The sequence below is a fragment of the Engystomops pustulosus genome, chromosome 11 (genome assembly GCF_040894005.1).
Source record: "Engystomops pustulosus chromosome 11, aEngPut4.maternal, whole genome shotgun sequence".
NCBI classification, from domain to species: domain Eukaryota; kingdom Metazoa; phylum Chordata; class Amphibia; order Anura; family Leptodactylidae; genus Engystomops; species Engystomops pustulosus.
The window spans coordinates 10,039,789-10,061,446 of record NC_092421.1 but is presented as its reverse complement, the minus strand read 5'-3'; the positions used below and the strand labels follow the sequence as shown (position 1 = coordinate 10,061,446).

Here is a 21,658-nt window from a genome sequence, read left to right as displayed (position 1 = left end):
AGCCATTCAGGTACAAGGGGAATCCAGCTGTTCCCACACCAAAAGGAGGAGATTGCAGGAGGTAAACTACACAGCAAGAGATTCCAGCTAAAAGTCAGTGGTGGCAAAAGCCCAACCTGAGTCCAACCAGCCGGTTTCCACGCACCGCCACCAAGTGGAGAGAGCGAACGCTGCAGCCGTCCAGCAGAGAAGAGGTTAATCAGCTATCTCAGATTTCCTGTTTGCTGACCTCTGCCGGTACCATTAAGTTCTGGAGAATTCTCACAATATACATGGATTTGGTGACTCCCCCTCAAGCCTCCACGCCATCCGCTGGCTCCTGCAGCATCAGCGGTGACCGGACCACAACATGCAGCCGATAGTTGGCCACTACCCCACGGGTGGGCTGAATCTTCCTTTGACCCTGCGGTCAGGCCCAGTTGTGGTGAAGTTGCACCTCCATAGGCCATTGATAACTAGTTACCCTGAAAGTCCTCGTCCTTTTCGGTCCTTATCTGAAGCTTAGCGCATCATTTGAAATCATAACCATACCAGACACGACCAGCAGGTGGCAGTGTGATACTACACATTTTATGATCTTCACACCTCCCCCCCCATAGCTCAGTCCTATCCACATTAACCATTTACTTGTCACAAATCTCTAAATTAGATTTTGAGTCCTAAATCTCTGAATTGAAGTGAAAGCAAAGTAATGCCCCTTTTTTTGTAGCCTCTCACACGTATAATGCCCCCTCTCTGTAGTCCAGCTCCACCCATTGTGCTTACATAACAGGACATAAAAAAATAAACTCATTTTGTTTTTACAAATTTAGCAGGCACAACATTTTTTTTTTTTTAATTTGTGACACAGAATAAAATTTTATGACATAGTGGGGCTCATCTACTTAGGGCCAGTTTTTTATGTAGGACTCTGTCTGTTCTTTTAGGTACAAGCTCCTTGCACGGGTATTTAAGAAGTGCATGCGCCAGATTTGTGTTGCACACGTCAGATTAGGGGGGGGGCGTTCCAGCGCTCAGTGGAATCGTGCGCCAGGTCCCAAGTTAAAGGAGCAACAACAGAAAAAAAAAAACAGTGCCCCCTGTTGGAGCAGTGCAGAGGATGCGGAATGTGCGCAGAAATCCCGAATCTGGCGCCCCCTGCACACCACACAGGCAAACTGCGCATAGTACAGACTGCGCCATTCTGAGTAAATGTGCCCCGGTGACTTTTGTATTGAATTAAAGGGGTTATCCGGGTTTTAAAAATTACTGAGGGCCGGGCTGGGCTATTTAAAAATAATAAACATGTATTCACCTCGTCTGGCGCTGCCAATGTCCCGAGCCGCAGACGGTCTTCTCTGTGCGCCGGTTTCAGTACAAGGGCGCACAGGGAGCTTCCGGTCGGCCGGAAGCTCCCATCCGGCACCATCTTCCAGCGCTTACAACGCTGAGAGATAGGGACGGATGGGAGGAGCCGTCCACATCGCGGACCGGAGGCTCCCTGTGCGCGGCTTCTGTGCCCCTGTAAACAAACAGGGGCACGGATCAAACGGACCGCGGCGTGGGACATCGGCGGCGCCGGAGGAGGTAAGTACATGCTTATTATGTTTAAATAGCCCTCCCCAGCCCGGCCATAAGAAATTTTTAAAACCCGGATAACCCCTTTAACAATATCTTATTTATGCCTTAAAACTGCAATTTTGTATCACAAAATTTTATTTTACTCTGAATGACAAAATGCCTTGCAACGAAAGGTGGCTGGGGGCACAAAATAATCCATTTTAGTAACAAAATGCCATTCTGTGTGACAAAACTCTTATTCTGTGGGACTGACATAGCAGGACAGCTGTTTAAATCTGGGACTGTCCTGCTGCGTCTAGGATGGCTCAGGGTTAAGCTTTTAACCCCTTTATTGCTCAGGTATTTGCCAGGTCAAAGGATCCAGAGCAGAGTCTCCAGATGTTTGGCCTAATCCCTGGATATCCCCAGGTGGGTTCAGATTCTCTAGTGCAGTGATGGCTAACCTATGGCACGGGTGCCAGAGGTGGCACTCAGAGTCCTTTCTGTGGGCACTCAGGCCATCACCAGAGATGACTCCAGGTATCTTCCTGCAGTCCCAGACAGCCCAGGACTTGCTGTGCACAGATCTATTTTAAAGTGACAGCTCTACCTGGGACTATTTTCTGCTTTATTGGTGTCCTCAGGTGCTGGTGTCAATGAAAACTGTGACAGAGAAGGGAGTATAAATCACAAATTACATTTCTGTGTTGGCATTTTGCAATAAATAAGCGGGTCATTGTTGTAGTTTGGGCACTCGGCCTCTAAAAGGTTTGCCATCAATGCCCTAGTGGGTCCTGACTCCGGACACTTCTTTGTCTCTGTAGTCCATGGCGCATGCGCCACCTGTGACCCAGGGCCTAAGTTATAGAGCCGTGAGTTAGGGCACATTCACATGGCTGTCTGCGGGGACGTACATGCGGCCGCAAATGTACGTCCCCAAAGACGGCAATAGCGGCGCGCCGCACACCGCAAAAAGATAGAGCATGCTCTATCTTTCGGCGTGTGTGCGGCCGTGCGCCGCTATTCTCTATGGAGGGAGGAGGGGCATACCGCCGTGTGAATGTACCCTGAGCTTGAAAAATAACAGCTTACTCATTTCATCATCTCAAGTTTATGTTTAAGAGACCATTGTATGCGCCTCTCTCTACAGGAATAGGGGGGACATGTCCTTATGCTGCGGACATTTTTTTTTTTTTCGCAGCATTTAAATTGGATTTGCAACACCCCTGACAATGCGTAGGTGTTGCAAAAGTGTCCATCTCTATGTCAGTAGCTACCTGGTGGTTATAAAATCCCATGCTGCAGCACCATGGGGCAGGATGACATCACTACAGCAGCCTGGAGCAGGACGTCTCTGTGCCTCGTCCTGGAGATTCATGTGCTCAGGGCATATGGAGGGCACTTTCGTGTGTTGGCATCAGTGTGCGAGTGGCCATTACTCAGTGTTGATAATACTAGGTCCTTTCAGTGGGAATTCCCATAGACTTGAATGCAGAGCGGCTGCACATGCACAAAAAGCTTCTACCCGGCTGCAGGTTTGGGTCACAGGTGGGAACCCGACGTATCGAGTGTAAAATCTCCTGTATATATGTCATAAATACTATTCATGAGAATACTCCACAATGACCCCCATGTCACTGGATGTAACACGTAGAGCAGGCGTCATGTACGCGGAGAACTCCATACATATGTATTGGGTCCGGTTCTTTTATAACCCCTCAACCCCTATAAGGATTACTGGAGGGACCTGGTACACATTTTTTACGTTGTCCCATATATATATATAGTTACAGCTAGAGATGAGGGCATGTGACACTTGCATCCAGGTTCGGGGTTCGGCCATGTGACTGGGACATATTGCCAAATTAACGCCCCTGGCTTCTAGTCAAGGGCAATCATAGCCATGGTAAGTTGCTGGGGGCGTCAGTTTTGTTGGATCGGGTCTAGCGGGGGCATTACTAAGGACCGTCATCATTCCTGTGCAGTCACCGCTCAGTGGTTAGTGCAACACCCCTGCCAATCCATGGGGAGAGGAGTAGTTGCAAATTAGGCCCTCAACCTGTTAGAACCCATCTAATGAGTTTAATTAAGATAATTGGTAAAACCTGTCAAAAACGCATGCATTTTTTAACGGACTGCTTAAAAACAGCCCAAAAAAGGGTTCAAAATGCCACGTGTGCCGCCGGCCTTAGGCCTCAGCTCTCACTATAGAGCACATCCTGTCACAGAGGAGAGAAACAGTGTCTGTGCACCATCAGCACTAACACTCAGCTAAACCCAGGACAAAGCTGCAGCTTCCAGTACTGAAAACAGCTCCATCCCAGCCTGCCCCTGACCCAATTCCTGAGGACCACTCTCCATGACCACTCCATGAATCCGGAATCCCCAGTAATCTGGAATCTCCAGTAATCCGGAATCCCCAGTAATCCGGAATCTGCACCAAGATCATTTTGGCCTGTTGCCTGGAATGGTTCTAATAAAGAACCGTGAGTTATTTTGTGTTATTTACATTGCCTCCGTCTGTGCCCTGGATACGGCTGTTACCACCACGGGCTCCCCATCCAGTACCCAGGGACATATATTATGGACACTCAGGGGTTGCCCCAGGGAGAACCAGTACCACAGCCTCTCCCTCCATATTTCTTGCACACACCACCTGCTGGAGAGCTGCCAGGCTGTAGGACAGCCCTCCGGTCCCCATACCGAGCACCGTGACACTAGTGTGCCTAGGCCGCAACCGCCAGCCACTCCGGTATTCTGGGCCCCGGCTGCCTCCAGGCCTCAGGAAAAGGCTAGGCCCCGGTGGGGGATGTTGCATTAGCACTACAGTCTTGCAGCACAGTGGCTCAGTGGTTAGCATTACAGCCTTGCAGCGCTGGGGTCCTGGGTTCAAGTCCCAACCAGGTCAACATCTGCAAAGAGTTTGTATGTTCTCTCCGTGTTTGCATGGGTTTCCTCCAGGTCCGCCTCTTTCCTCCCACACTCCAAAACATACAGGTTGGTGATTAGATTGTGAGCCCCATGGGGACTGATTTGGAAAGCTCTGTGCAGCGCTGCAGAATCTCTGTGCGCTATATAAATAAAGGAATTATTATTATTATCAGAACCTAGAATCAGTTTATTTGATTTGTAGATCTGTGTGTTTCTTTGTGTAAGAGGGGGCACATCTGACCCGGCCGCGTGCCTGGCACCAGCCTCACCCTTGGCTTGAGCCTCTCCATAATGCAGTCTGGCTGCGAGTCATGTGTGAGGCCGGCTCTGTGAGGCGTATGAAGGCTTCAGCATGACACGGGCAGGCGCGCGGCCTCCGCTGACTGATGCTATGTGGCAGGCGGGTGTCCTGCGGGTACGAGGCTCGCTGAGAAGTCAGCCAGCGTTTGTGTTATTCCACCATGACAGCGGCGCAGGCCACGTCTCCGTCTCCACATGACGCTTTCAATAAGATGTCACAGGGACGATGGCCATTTCTTAGCAGACGTCCCTTCATTACCGCAAGAAGGAAGCGACAATTCTTTTATTTCCTATAAAGCTTCCTGCTGTACCATGATGACAGCTGAGGCTTATGGATGAATGCACACACTGCTGCCCCTAGATTGTCAGCTCATATGGCACAGCACATAATGACATGGACTACAGAATAAGAAAGCAGTGGCTATTATTACCTTAAAGGGAACCTGTCACCAGGTTATACCCCATTAAACTCTTAGCCCCTCAGGTCCGGGTTAAAATGTCCTTTTTTTTAGAATTCCCTCTTAACCTGAGATGAGTCAAGATTAGAGGCTGCAGGGAAAGGGTAATTTCAGAAGCCCCTATCTTTGTTCTATACTACCAACATTTCAAAGAAAAGAATCTCATCTTTCAAAGCACATCAGGCTTGTGGTTCTGGGATCTACAGAGATACAGACAGTCACAGAGACTTGACCTGCAGATACAGATCCAGTTCCTGCCCGTTTCATTAGCTGCCTGTATTTCTGGTTTTGCACATCACAGAACCACAAGCCTGATGTGATCTTAAAGATGAGATCCTTATCTTTAATATGACACCAACATTACACAGTGTAAGTACTGTAGGACCTATGAAATGATGCTGCAGCCTCAAAACTTGACTCATCTTAGGTAAACTATGACTCTTCTCTGCTCACATGACTTTGCAGGGTATTTTTTTTTTTTTATAGGTAAATGAGATTTCACATAAAATTCTAGAAAGGATATTTCTTCCCAGACCTGGGAGTCTATTTAGGTAAAAGCTGGTGACAGGTTCCCTTTAACAGCAATGGCTGTGACTGGTATTACAGCTCATGTATGTGTAAATGGAAGGGGCCAATAAGTTTTAGACCCCTGTTAAATACATCAATAGGTGCACATTCCCTACTAGTGGCTTAGATGTGGCCCCCCCAGGCAGTGCTCCAACCTTGTGTTATTCACAAATGCCCCCAAAGAGTGCACCTCATGAATTACCCCCAATATAATGAACTTTCGCTCTAGTGAAAGGAGGGTCGGCCAAGTAAGGGTTAATTCCCCATCTGTTCTCTGATGTGGGGCGGTTGTAAATTCGATAATGAGGCTTAGCTGTGTTACCTATTCTGGTGATGGTTCATACAGGAAGGGGGAGGCTGATGGGGACAAGGAGACAAGTGCTCCCCCTACTGGGGCTTCTGTTTATGAACAACTCATTGGGGGATATTCTTCAGGTATCAGCTTCACTAGTTATCAGAAATCCCCAAAAGATACAACCTGCTGACCACAGCGACTCTCCATACCAGGAGTCACCACCATGGGCACACCCAAATTACCACTCCCAACCACCCATTGAGAGACAGATCCTAAAGTGCTCCTGATACATCCACCTCTGCCCTATGTGTGGGAGGTTGGGGGCTGCAGGGGGTGGAAACTCTCTGAAAGACAAGTCACCACCATGGGCTCTCCCAAATTACCACTTCCAACAACCCAATGAGTAAGGCTGCGGTCACACGTAGAGTTTTGAACCCGTTTTTGGCTTGTTTTTAAGCAGTCCGTTCGAAAAACGCATCCGTTTTTGACCGATTTTAATTAAGATAATTGGGAAAACCGGTCAAAAACTGATGTGTTTTTTAACGGATTGATTAAAAACGGGTTTAAAATGCCACGTGTGACCACACCCTAACAAATCCCACAGTGCACCTGATACATACACCTCCGTCCTATATGTGGGAAGTTGGGGGCTGCAGGGGTGTAAAGTTAACGATGTGCGACTAAGGCCGGTGGCACACGTGGAGTTTTTGAGCTGTCCGTTAAAAAAAAATGCATCCGTTTTTGTCCGTTTCTCCCCAATTATGATCATTATAATTGGGAAAAACGAAAAAAAAACGGATGTGTTTTCAAAAAAACGGATGCGCTTTTCAATGGATTGCTTTAAAAAAGGCCCAAAAACAGGTTCAAAATGCCACGTGTGCCACCGGCCTAAGAAAGCAAAGCACTGTAAATAGGGGATGAACAAGATTTCCTCTGTAACAATCGCGCCCTATAGATATACTATCGACCCCTATAGGCATACTATTCGCCCCCTATAGGTATATATATACTATCCATCCCATATATGTATATTATATATGTATACACTATCCTTCCCCCTCTGGATATACTATCTGCCCCCCTCTGGATATACTATCCGTCCCCCTCTGGATATACTATCCACCCCCCTATGGATATACTATCCGCCCCCCTATGGATATACTATCCGCCCCCCTCTAGATATACTATCCATCCCCCTCTGGATATACTATCCGCCCCCCTCTGGATATACTATCCACCCCCTATGGATATACTATCCGCCCCCCTATGGATATACTAACCGCCCCCCTAAGGATATACTATCCGCCCCCCTCTGGATATACTATCCATCCCCTATAGATATACTATCCGTCCCCTATAGATATACCATCCGTCCCCTATAGATATATCCATCCCCTATAGATATATTATCCATCCCCTATAGATATACTATCCATCCCCTATAGATATAATATCCGTCAGTTCTCAAGGCTTTGACAGCTGGTGAAGATGAAGATCTCGCCGCCCTCTATGTATATACGGCTTCAGCTGCGCCTATTAATACCCCGACGTGCGTCACTTCCCAGGTACTGGATAAAGCTTACGGGAAATATCGCTCGAGTCGTCATTTGATCATCTACAAACGTGTGAATTGTGCAAAAAAAAAATCCAAACAAACCTTTTTTGTTGACACATTTTATTGGCTGTGAGATAGGACCGGATTACAACATGACGTTCCCAAGCTTGGACGCACGTGTACCTGGATGTGCGTCCCGGATATACACAGTCACATGCTCTGCATAGGGAGGCCTCCTCCTCATATGGATAATCAGGGGAGAGAGAGCGGGAAAATGTATGGCAGTCATTACCATGAGACTCCACCACCTCCTATGGTCAATGGTGAGGAGGGCAGGGGTGTCCTGAACGCTCCCTCATTTTTGTCACTTGGATACAAATTTTGGGTCACAAAATAGATTTGTCATTGGCGACCAGGAACTAGAGGCAATGGATGACACACTACAGGGGTAACAGCCATAGCAGCGGCTATGGGGCCCGCAGTGTCAGGGGGCCCCGACATCCGACCTGCCACACTAAAGGAGCATGTGTGTCATGATTGAAATATTATACTGCACATTGTACATCATAACCTGTATATAACAGAGCACATCATCCACAGGAGCTCAGGGAATTCATTTTGCAGGATGGGACAGCAGAATAACAGGACTGGGAATCTATCATCTGGTCAGCAGCTTCTGGGCAGCATGAAGCCAGATCTGTGGCCTCTGACCTCCCCTGGGATAGGAAGATTGCCTGACAGTGAGTACATGCATGTGTGTATACATGTATGGATGTGTATATGTGATGTATGTGTGCGTATATGCTGTATGTGTGTACAGTATATGCTGTATCTATATGTGTATATGCTTTATGTGTGTGTATATGCTGTATGGTGTGTACAGTATATGATGTATGGTGTGTACAGTATATGATGTATGGTGTGTACAGTATATGCTGTATCTATATGTGTATATGCTGTATGTTTGTATATATGCTGTATCTATATATGTATATGCTGTATGTGTGTGTATATGCTGTATGTGTGTATATATGCTGCATGTGTGTATATATGATGTATGGTGTGTACAGTATATGCTGTATCTATATATGTATATGCTGTATGTGTGTGTATATGCTGTATGTGTGTATATATGCTGCATGTGTGTATATATGATGTATGTGTGTATATATGCTGTATGTGTGTATATATGCTGCATGTGTGTATATATGATGTATGTGTGTATATATGATGTATGTGTGTATATATGCTGTATGTGTGTATATATGCTGCATGTGTGTATATATGATGTATGTGTGTATATATGATGTATGGTGTGTACAGTATATGCTGTATCTATATGTGTATATATGCTGTATGTGTGTGTGTATATGCTGTATGCTGGGTATATGCTGTATTTATGTGTTATATGATTCATTTGTGATTTGTATACATGTGTATATGGTGTATATATACTATATGTGAGAGTATCTCATGTGTATATGTTGTATGGGGCATATTTATCAGGGCCTCTTGCCCTAATCCGCCACCTTCACGCCAGTGGGGCATGAAGGGGGGGGGGGGGCTCGGCCAGGAGTGGACCGGTGTGGGGCATTACTCTCTCCGCGCCGGCGGACTCGCTGTGCCTGGCGTAGATTAAACGCTGCGCAGCACCCTGCCCGATACATCAAGAGGCTTCAAGCGCACAAGTGCCGGCGTTTGATAAATATCCCCCTATGTGTCACCATATAAGATGCAAATATACTGTAATGTGTGTGTGTAGAACTGTATGTGTGTATATGAAGGTGTGTGATTGTATAACTATGTATATTTTTTTAGTTACGCCTGTGGTATTCCCCAGTAGTATCCTGTATTCTGAAGCCTCTCGTATATATATAGCGTAGGATGGCGCTATAGAAAAGCTTGGAAGAAAGTCTTAAATGTTTGTTAATATATATATAAAAAAGCAGTAAAATTACAATGATATAGACCTAAAAAAAGTTATTGTTTAACCTGTGATTGGAGTGGTCTGACTGCACCAGAAATGATCAATTCATCATCAAATAGTATCTAAAATATTGACTATTGATCATTGCCCAAAAGATCCTGCGGCAGACCCCTGGAGACCATCATCCGTCCACCATGTGGCTACTATTGGGACCTCGGAAAAAGCCACCGTTACCAAGAATCTGGGTAGAACTTCCCTCTGGAAACAATAGTTGGGCCCGGAAGAGACAAGGATAGAAACATACACCAAGGTCCATTGTCCTTGGTGATGAGACCCAGCAACACGATGGAGTCTATTTTGACTCTTTCCCTTCCATGTTGTCCAGTGTTGTCCCGATATCTGATGATAGACGGATGACTTTGATGTCCATAGTTGGGTCCAGCCATGGGACCTAATATGGTTCCATCTTATGTGTATCTGACATAACACGTGGGATCTCAAGGCGACCGTGTGCCAACTCCAACAACAAACAACAGAACCGAGAACCCCCTGACGGAATTATTAATACAGAGATTTAAAAAAAAAAAACAAAGCTTAGTATAAAGTATAAAAAAAAAAACTGCTTAGTTTCTAAATATCAGAAAAAATTGAACGTAAAATATTTACGTTACGGTACGGAAAGTATTTAAACCTCCGATGTTGAGTTGAGTCCAGTAAACATGACGGCTTCCGTTACAACGGAGTGAAGAGATTTTGTTAAAAAAATGTTTTTTTTTTTCTTTCTAAAAACAACTTTATGCGATTCTGTACATAATCTATAACTTGTCACTTCCGATAGACGTTCTCATCGACTTGTATAAGCTCACAAAAGTCCTGGGTCTGATTGGTGGGGTGATCTCTCAACGTCATTTGGAGCCACCTTCAAATGACAAATGTCCATCCAAAGGTTTTGGATACACATTTGGGACTTTCAGCTCCAGTACCATGACCCAATAATCACTAGAAATGGACCTGCCATAGATGGCTTGCAGAAAGGAGACCCAGCTTTGGTTCTTCCATTAGTTCTGCAATTGCACGGTGCAGGTCGACCCATTAGGGGCTTTAGTGGGCACCATAATTGTTACATATGTATACGGCTGACCTTCTGTTCTCATGGACCTACTGTCCTCCTCAGGTTATCATGAAGTGGGACCTCACGTTCCGGATTTGTCCAGGGTAATCTTGCTCTTCTCAAGTTTTACTACGCCTTCTCGAAAATACCTACTAACTACCATCCAGTCTAATCTAATCTGTTCTGTCGGGCTGGAAGAACAACCCGTCTGAACGTACTGTCCTTTGGCTATGCATCATTTTGATCTGTTCCTCTTGAATCCATTCAACTAGTTGGAAGCTGCTCATTATTTGGTTTCATAACTTCGATAAAAATATAGACAGATGACCACTGCCCGATACTCTGCCCTAAAACTTACTTCAGATCCAAGTCTTGTTGGAGAGGTCATATAATGCAATGTAGGACCCACAGAGGCCAAAAATAGTGGAAGTCCAGTGACACTCCCAAACAAAGAAATGGCATGTGGATTGTCCCCAACCGGTTGTGACTTCCAGCTACAGGGATGGGGGTTATGAAGATTGTCGGCACATCTTTATAGATGACTTGAACTGCCCAGCAGTGCTCTATGCTGACATCATACATACGTTTACTATGTGACTCGGAACCACATGGCACGGCCGACTGAGATGAAACTGAACTGGACGAGCGATCGCCTCCACCTTGTCTCTTACCTCAGCTGGGTGCAAGGTCTTTTTAGCATGGGAGCGGCTCCTTGTTCAGTAGGTGATGAGATAATAAGAGTGGGACAAGGGTAACTATCAGGGAGGGGGTCGTTACTGGGACGCCTGACAGTACAATCTGGTATCCAGTGCTATTCCTTTAATGGAACTTAGTACATGAAAATGAAGCAGAAAACCTGAACTGCAGAGAGTTTACATGATACGAGAGGAGATGGCTGAGGTCAGGCCGTCACCTGAGCACAAATGGGGCACATTTTGCTGGCCAGCAACAAACTCCATTTGTCATTTCTAACATATAATAACAATAGACAGAATAAATAGACCGAGTACATGAAACCCTTTGTCTGCCAGACTGACCTCCGCACAGCGAGAATGTTAGACGCAGCTGCACGTCATGGGTTCGGGGAGGTCCTATGTGGGCATCTGCCATCTGGAAAAAGAATTATTCCCACCTATTCTATCAGGGAAGATATACGGATATATGATGCGTCCAGTCGTTAAATACATTGGTTTCAGGACCTACTACCGATAAACATCTGGTCTTTTACGGTGGTCGTGCAGCTGCTCTAACAATGTCCAGTCCAGCGTACGGAAGCCAACAGCATTGGCTCAATTCATAGGCTGCGGCGGAGGACGGGAAGGGGGAGGCCCTGGAGGCATTCGTGAGGGTGGAGGACCCGGGGGAGGCTGTCGCTGTGGTGGCTGGTTTGGAGGTGGCTGATTAGGAAGTTGCTTTGGAGGAGGTGGAGGAGATGGTGAAGCACTTCTGGCTGGTGGCTTATAGATAGCCTGGCTTCCATCAGCTTTAACCCTGGTGAAATTAATACAGCGCCCCTAGAGGAAAAAGGAGAGAGAAAACAAAGTTTGGCCAAAAATGAGGCAAGTGGGCAGCTGCTTGTACCAATGCACTAGTCTTGGTGGCCTTGAGGACTTCAGAGCTTCTTGAAGAACAAGGCTTGTGCTGATGAGTGACACGTTGTCCTCTGCTCTTACCTTGTCCCCTGCCTGCGGCCTCATCAGTGACACTTGGTCATATCCTCTCCTCAGCAGAGCCCAAATTGCATCGAGCTTCCCCTAGGAGGAAACATAATGTCAGGATCCCCTACAATAAGCCTCCAGGACCCAGAGTTGCTGGTAGGTAACGTTGCGTTTACCTTGATTGGACTGTACCATTTCCTCTCTTGTGGGTTGTTACGACGGGAGCTTTTCTTCGGTTTCGGTTCCCAGGGTTCGAACTCTTGCTCTGGCAGCGTAATTACGGCATTTTTGGGTTTTTCTAGTTTTGCTCCTTCCTCTGTGGAGCCCTTATCACCCCATCTCACCTACAGAAAAATATTTTTACAACATCTTGTATCCTGATGATCCATGTGATAATATCCTGATATGGATGTAGTTGTTCCAAGCACAATTAGGACAAGTCCTCACACTGCTGTGCTCTTAGCTCTCCCCAATGAACTTCCATAAGTCTGCTCCTACTGACTGCTCTGCTCTGACTGATTGCTCTAGTATTTAGCCAGCAGGATGCTACCTCTTCTATCAGGGAGGAGAAGCTAAGGAGCACATCAATACAGAGCGCACAGAGCACAGCAGTGTCACAATACAATACAATTTGTCACCATAACACACACAAAGGTATGCTGCCACAACCACCAGGGTGAATAATGTCTGCAACATAAGAAGGTCAAAAATTCTGACACCCCATTTGCAGTTATAACATAAGGATTATGGTAAAATTACATTGTATTGTCACTCTATTATATATTTAGTTATATTCTCCATAGGTTGTGTCCCTGCTGTCAGTATCCGGACCCTACTGGAAGGTCATCCTACCTCCATCCTCTTAATACCCCCAACTCCTCTTCCTCCATAATAAGACGCATCCACAGTTGGCCACTTTTTCTTTGGGAAACCATCCTCATCATCAGATTCCTGAGTAAACAAGAAACCACATGGAAGATCATCATAAACTTCATATCAAGCAATAGTGGTGCACGTGGTACATGTCCACTGAAGAAGACCACAGCTCCTTAGTGATGTCAGAGAGGTGGTAAGGGCTCCTTCATCCAGGTTACTGATATTCTGGGTGAGGCCACCAGGCTCACCGGGTATAAATGTTCTCAGTCCTCTCTGGTGACAATCCATGGTTGTGACCACTTGTTCATACAGACGTCAGAGGAGGGTCAGTACCAACATTTTTGCATGCAGAAATGGGATTCAGATTTGACTCAACCTGAATCCAATTTCCTCTCCTAAGTTTGTTAGAATGTGGATTATGGAAATGACTGATTGTGTAATGTCCCGCTGGACGGGTCATCACTATATTCAGCACCCTTAAGCGTACATCACCTTTAATGCTGTTATTGCACTCTGATTTTCATCTGGTCTCTACTAAAGCTATCCAATACTGATTTGCCTAAAGGGAGCTTTTACAAATGCATTACATCATGCATCGCACTAAGGAGTTAATGAGCTATTTATGTTATGTTTATAATTCATGTGACGAGCCAAGGTTATGATTGGTTGGAAAGTTTAGAATATTCCAGAACTGTCTGGACAGAGTAAGTCTATATATTTGAGCTCTGTCTAGGGCTCTTGGTCAGTCTCACTCATGAAATTATTAGTGCGTCTTCATCACTGCCATTATCCAGATTGCTGCTCAAGCAGCAGAGCCAATCTGACTCCTATTTCCAACCCTCTGATACCCAGGTCAAGGCTGAGGTACTATTAAATTTCTACTTCACACTGAAATCAATACCACCAACCAAACCACCGCTCTGTGTGCCTGCAGGAAGGACCATTTACAGCCTGTGACCTGCTACTTTGTGGACTATGTCTGCCATTAAAGAGACTGTGGATACTTTCTCTATGTTGTGGCCTCCCCCTCTTCTTGCTTCTCCTCACTGGGCCTGACTGGCGTGGACATGGCCTGTTCAACTGGACCAAGCTATCCGTGACAAATCCTGACGCTAGGCCGCAACTACAAGCCAGCCACTCAGGTACCAGGGAATCCATCTGCCCCCACTATGGTCACCTGCCGGGCAGATAACGTGCAACTGTAATAATGTCCAATTTGGCTCAACTATAACGTCAACCACAAGGCAGAGGAGGAAAATTACTGCTACTTATTGTCTTGAACGTCGTGGGTTGGGATTGGTTTCTGTCGGGCACGAGGCCAGTTTTGCAATGTCTATTTTTGGGCTCTATTCCCTTTATCCTTGTGTCTCTGAGGCCTCTGACTATAAGGCGCACCTTTGATATCTGAGAAAACAAAGGATTTTCTGTGCGCCTTAAAAATAGTCCAAAAAATACGGTAGGTCCTCTGATACCAAAATGAAGTGATAAGCATAATTCTTCACTGTCAGAGGCGCCAGGCAAGCACCAGCCATGAGGCGAGTTGAGCCATTTGCCTCAGGGAGCACCAGGGGTGCAGCAAAGCCGGATCTGCCACATAAAAATAGAGCCTCTTCACACCTAATGTCAAGCATGGGTGTAAGACATTGCACAAAGAATCACAGAGGGTGCCCTTCAAGAGTTTGGGTTCACCCCTGGGAGGCGCTGTACAGACTCCGGCTCTGCAGGCCTCGCTCTTTAATAGGGTGGAGGATGATTATACTGCACATGGCTGGACCTGGAGTCATCCATCAGGATATACATGTATGTCATGTGTACATGGCATCTACAGAGATGGGGCACTTCATGGAGTAAAGGGCCGTATACTGTACCCCCAGAGGTTTTTGAAGTTGTTAATGTGATAGAACAAGGGGGGGCATTGTCTGGAGCCCTAAAGTCATATATAAGGATGAATGAAAGGAAAGCAGTATATACATAGCTGCAGTTGTATCCCGGGGGACTCTCCATAATGTATAGCAGCGCTGTGAATGAGGACCTTGTTGGGGGTAGATGAGACATGGCTGACCTGCCATTAACCCCTTACATTCCACTACAGGAATTTTTCCAGAGTTTTTTTCCCCAGAGATTCCTGATATTTTCTCTGAATTGTTGTTGTCACATTACATAGTTACATAGTTAATACGAATGAAAAGAAGACGTAAGTCCATCAAGTACAACCACGGAAGGGATGAGGAAGGGAAGTAATATCGTTAAGCAGTAAAATGACAAGATAAACAACCGTGACTCCTGTGAGTTATATGGTGGTGATGTCCGGCCCATTATTACCCAGGTATAGAGGGATGAATACTCACCGGTGCTGGGGGAGGAGGCGGTGGCGGCTCTTTAATCACCTGGCAAGAAAACAAGACAGATATATGAGGGTGAAGATCTGCCCATCAAGATATAAAGGGGCTCATTTACTTACCCGGTCCTGTCGCGATCCAGCGGCGCGTTCTCTGCGGAGGATTCGGGTCTTCCGGCGATACACTAAGGTAGTTCCCCCGATGTCCACCAGGTGTCGCTGCTGCGCTGAAGTCCGTCAGAGTTCACTGAAGTTCACTGTCCTACCCTGGGTGCAGGTAAGCGCGTGTCAAGCGACACTTTTTTTAAAAAAATACTGCGTTTTTTCCGAATCCGTCGGATTTTCCGATGGCCACGCCCCCCAATTACCATCGCATGCAACCCGGCACGATTGCGCTAAAATCCGATCGCGTGAGCCAAAATCCCGGCGGAATTCGGCGCAAATCGGAAATCGTCGAGATACCCGACGGAATCACGCGATTCGGACCCTTAGTAAATGAGCCCCATAGTCTGACTTGTAGTACCCAATCTGCACAGTAGGGGCCTCTCTAAGTTATATGTGACCACGTCCGGCAGCGATCATTACTGATTAATAGTGGTTTCTGAATCCAAACCTGCTGCCATCAGCTGATCCGTCGTCTCTGGTCCCTGTCATTCCTTATGATCTTGTGTGATCCTTGTGAAGCACGACCTCCACCATCATCATGGGGGCCTACAAAGTCCCGATAACTCATTACTTATGTAATGGCTTCCAATGTTCTGGACTTATTGACCGTTATTGAGCGATTAGCTGAATGTTAGCTAGTTATAGACATCTGCTTGGCCCTAGGGTAGAATCGTCCTTAACTTGGGACATGTGCAAGAAACATTCAAGGTTGTTATTTGATGGCTGCAAGCGGAGATAAATGCACCGAATATATTATCTACATGTGACTCTATGACAAGTACTTACCACAGTGCAACAGAGTGGCCAAAACCACCAAAGAAGAGCCAGGAAAAGCAGGAGGAAGAGTATGAGGAGGGCAATGAACAAGATGATCCCGGTGCGCTGCGGAGGAGAGGAGATCATGTAATCACAGCTCCGACACTATATACTATATCTCTAATATAAAACTACAATATACAATACCTCTAGTGCAATACTACAATATACTATGCCTCTAGTATAATACTACAATATACTATACCTCTAGTATAATACTACAATATACTATACATCTAGTGTGATACTACAATATACTATACATCTAGTGTAATACTACAATATACTATACATCTAGTATAATACTACAATATACTATACATCTAGTGTAATACTACAATATACTATACATCTAGTGTAATACTACAATATACTATACCTCTAGTATAATACTACAATATACTATGCCTCTAGTGTAATACTACAAAATACTATACATCTAGTGTAATACTACAATATACTATACCTCTAGTGTAATACTACAATATACTATATCTCTAGTATAAAACTACAATATACTATACATCTAGTATAATACTACAATATACTATACCTCTAGTATAATACTACAATATACTATACCTCTAGTGTAATACTACAATATACTATACATCTAGTATAATACTACAATATACTATACCTCTAGTGTAATACTACAATATACTATACCTCTAGTGTAATACTACAATATACTATACCTCTAGTGTAATACTACAATATACTATACATCTAGTGTAATACTACAATATACTATACCTCTAGTACAATACTACAATATACTATACCTCTAGTGTAATACTACAATATACTATACCTCTAGTGTAATACTACAATATACTATACCTCTAGTGTAATACTACAATATACTATACCTCTAGTATAATACTACAATATACTATACCTCTAGTGTAATACTACAATATACTATACCTCTAGTGTAATACTACAATATACTATACCTCTAGTGTAATACTACAATATACTATACCTCTAGTGTAATACTACAATATACTATACCTCTAGTATAATACTACAATATACTATACCTCTAGTGTAATACTACAATATACTATACCTCTAGTGTAATACTACAATATACTATACCTCTTGTATAATACTACAATATACTATACATCTAGTATAATACTACAATATACTATACCTCTAGTGTAATACTACAATATACTATACCTCTAGTGTAATACTACAATATACTATACATCTAGTATAATACTACAATATACTATACATCTAGTGTAATACTACAAAATACTATACATCTAGTGTAATACTACAATATACTATACCTCTAGTGCAGTGATGGCAAACCTTTTAGAGGCCGAGTGCCCAAACAATAACAAAGACCCGCTTAATTATCGCAAAGTGCCAACACAGAAATTTAATTTGTGATTTATACTCCCTTCTCTGTCACAGTTTTCATTGATACCAGCACCTGAGGACACCAATAAAGCAGAAAATAGTCCCAGGTAGAGCTGTCACTTTAAAATAGCTCTGTGCACAGCAAGTCCTGGGCTGTCTGGGACTGCAGGAAGATACCTGGAATCATCTCTGGTGATGGCCTGAGTGCCCACAGAAAGGGATCTGAGTGCCACCTCTGGCACCAGTGCCATAGGTTAGCCATCACTGCTCTAGTGTAATACTACAATATACTATACCTCTAGTGTAATACTACAATATACTATACCTCTAGTGTAATACTACAATATACTATACCTCTAGTGTAATACTACAATATACTATACCTCTAGTATAATACTACAATATACTATACCTCTAGTGTAATACTACAATATACTATACCTCTAGTGTAATACTACAATATACTATACCTCTAGTGTAATACTACAATATACTATACCTCTAGTGTAATACTACAATATACTATACATCTAGTATAATACTACAATATACTATACAACTAGTATAATACTACAATATACTATACCTCTAGTGTAATACTACAATATACTATACCTCTAGTGTAATACTACAATATACTATACCTCTAGTGTAATACTACAATATACTATACCTCTAGTATAATACTACAATATACTATACCTCTAGTGTAATACTACAATATACTATACCTCTAGTGTAATACTACAATATACTATACCTCTAGTGTAATACTACAATATACTATACCTCTAGTGTAATACTACAATATACTATACCTCTAGTATTATACTACAATATACTATACCTCTAGCGTAATACTACAATATACTATACCTCTAGCGTAATACTACAATATACTATACCTCTAGTGTAATACTACAATATACTATACCTCTAGTATAATACTACAATATACTATACCTCTAGCGTAATACTACAATATACTATACCTCTAGCGTAATACTACAATATACTATACCTCTAGTGTAATACTACAATATACTATACCTCTAGTGTAATACTACAATATACTATACCTCTAGCGTAATACTACAATATACTATACCTCTAGCGTAATACTACAATATACTATACCTCTAGCGTAATACTACAATATACTATACATCTAGCGTAATACTACAATATACTATACCTCTAGTATAATACTACAATATACTATACCTCTAGTGTAATACTACAATATACTATACCTCTAGTATAATACTACAATATACTATACATCTAGCATAATACTACAATATACTATACATCTAGTGTAATACTACAAAATACTATACCTCTAGTGTAATACTACAATATACTATACCTCTAGTATAATACTACAATATACTATACCTCTAGTGTAATACTACAATATACTATACCTCTAGTGTAATACTACAATATACTATACCTCTAGTGTAATACTACAATATACTATACCTCTAGTATAATACTACAATATACTATACCTCTAGTGTAATACTACAATATACTATACCTCTAGTGTAATACTACAATATACTATACATCTAGTATAATACTACAATATACTATACAACTAGTATAATACTACAATATACTATACCTCTAGTGTAATACTACAATATACTATACCTCTAGTGTAATACTACAATATACTATACCTCTAGTATAATACTACAATATACTATACCTCTAGTGTAATACTACAATATACTATACCTCTAGTATACTACTACAATATACTATACCTCTAGTATAATACTACAATATACTATACCTCTAGTGTAATACTACAATATACTATACCTCTAGTGTAATACTACAATATACTATACATCTAGTGTAATACTACAATATACTATACCTCTAGTGTAATACTACAATATACTATACATCTAGTGTAATACTACAATATACTATACCTCTAGTGTAATACTACAATATACAATACCTCTAGTATTATACTACAATATACTATACCTCTAGTGTAATACTACAATATACTATACCTCTAGTGTAATACTACAATATACTATACATCTAGTGTAATACTACAATATACTATACCTCTAGTATAATACTACAATATACTATACCTCTAGTGTAATACTACAATATACTATACATCTAGTATAATACTACAATATACTATACCTCTAGTATAATACTACAATATACTATACCTCTAGTGTAATACTACAATATACTATACCTCTAGTATAATACTACAATATACTATACCTCTAGTGTAATACTACAATATACTATACCTCTAGTATAATACTACAATATACTATACCTCTAGTGTAATACTACAATATACTATACCTCTAGTGTAATACTACAATATACTACACAACTAGTGTAATACTACAATATACTATACCTCTAGTGTAATACTACAATATACTATACCTCTAGTGTAATACTACAATATACTATACATCTAGTATAATACTTCAATATACTATACCTCTAGTGTAATACTACAATATACTATACCTGTAGTGTAATACTACAATATACTATACATCTAGTATAATACTACAATATACTATACCTCTAGTATAATACTACAATATACTATACCTCTAGTGTAATACTACAATATACTATACCTCTAGTGTAATACTACAATATACTATACCTCTAGTATAATACTACAATATACTATAACTCTAGTGTAATACTACAATATACTATACCTCTAGTGTAATACTACAATATACTATACCTCTAGTGTAATACTACAATATACTATACCTCTAGTGTAATACTACAATATACTATACATCTAGTGTAATACTACAATATACTATACCTCTAGTGTAATACTACAATATACTATACCTCTAGTATAATACTACAATATACTATACCTCTAGTGTAATACTACAATATACTATACATCTAGTGTAATACTACAATATACTATACATCTAGTATAATACTACAATATACTATACCTCTAGTGTAATACTACAATATACTATACATCTAGTGTAATACTACAATATACTATACCTCTAGTGTAATACTACAATATACTATACATCTAGTGTAATACTACAATATACTATACATCTAGTGTAATACTACAATATACTATACATCTAGTATAATACTACAATATACTATACCTCAAGTGTAATACTACAATATACTATACCTCTAGTGTAATACTACAATATACTATACCTCTAGTGTAATACTACAATATACTATACCTCTAGTGTAATACTACAATATACTATACCTCTAGTGTAATACTACAATATACTATACCTCTAGTATAATACTACAATATACTATACCTCTAGTGTAATACTACAATATACTATACCTCTAGTGTAATACTACAATATACTATACCTCTAGTATAATACTACAATATACTATACCTCTAGTGTAATACTACAATATACTATACCTCTAGTGTAATACTACAATATACTATACATCTAGTATAATACTACAATATACTATACCTCTAGTGTAATACTACAATATACTATACCTCTAGTGTAATACTACAATATACTATACATCTAGTATAATACTACAATATACTATACCTCTAGTGTAATACTACAATATACTATACCTCTAGTGTAATACTACAATATACTATACCTCTAGTGTAATACTACAATATACTATACATCTAGTGTAATACTACAATATACTATACCTCTAGTGTAATACTACAATATAC

The 21,658-nt window shown here is 41.9% G+C and overlaps 1 protein-coding gene across 1 annotated transcript in view; it reads right to left on the bottom strand.

Annotated features, from left to right (window-relative positions):
* Positions 1–10,269: 10,269 nt before the first annotated feature.
* The window catches only part of ANTXRL (ANTXR like), a 47,817-nt gene continuing 36,428 nt past the window's right edge, over positions 10,270–21,658 (bottom strand). Inside the window, exons 13-18 of the mRNA XM_072130305.1 lie at positions 16,507–16,602; positions 15,566–15,604; positions 13,194–13,292; positions 12,518–12,685; positions 12,357–12,437; positions 10,270–12,197 (exon numbers count right to left, since the gene is read on the bottom strand). Coding sequence (XP_071986406.1) covers positions 11,973–12,197; positions 12,357–12,437; positions 12,518–12,685; positions 13,194–13,292; positions 15,566–15,604; positions 16,507–16,602 — 708 coding nt within the window. The 3' untranslated portion in view covers positions 10,270–11,972. The remainder of the gene's footprint in view (positions 12,198–12,356; positions 12,438–12,517; positions 12,686–13,193; positions 13,293–15,565; positions 15,605–16,506; positions 16,603–21,658) is intronic.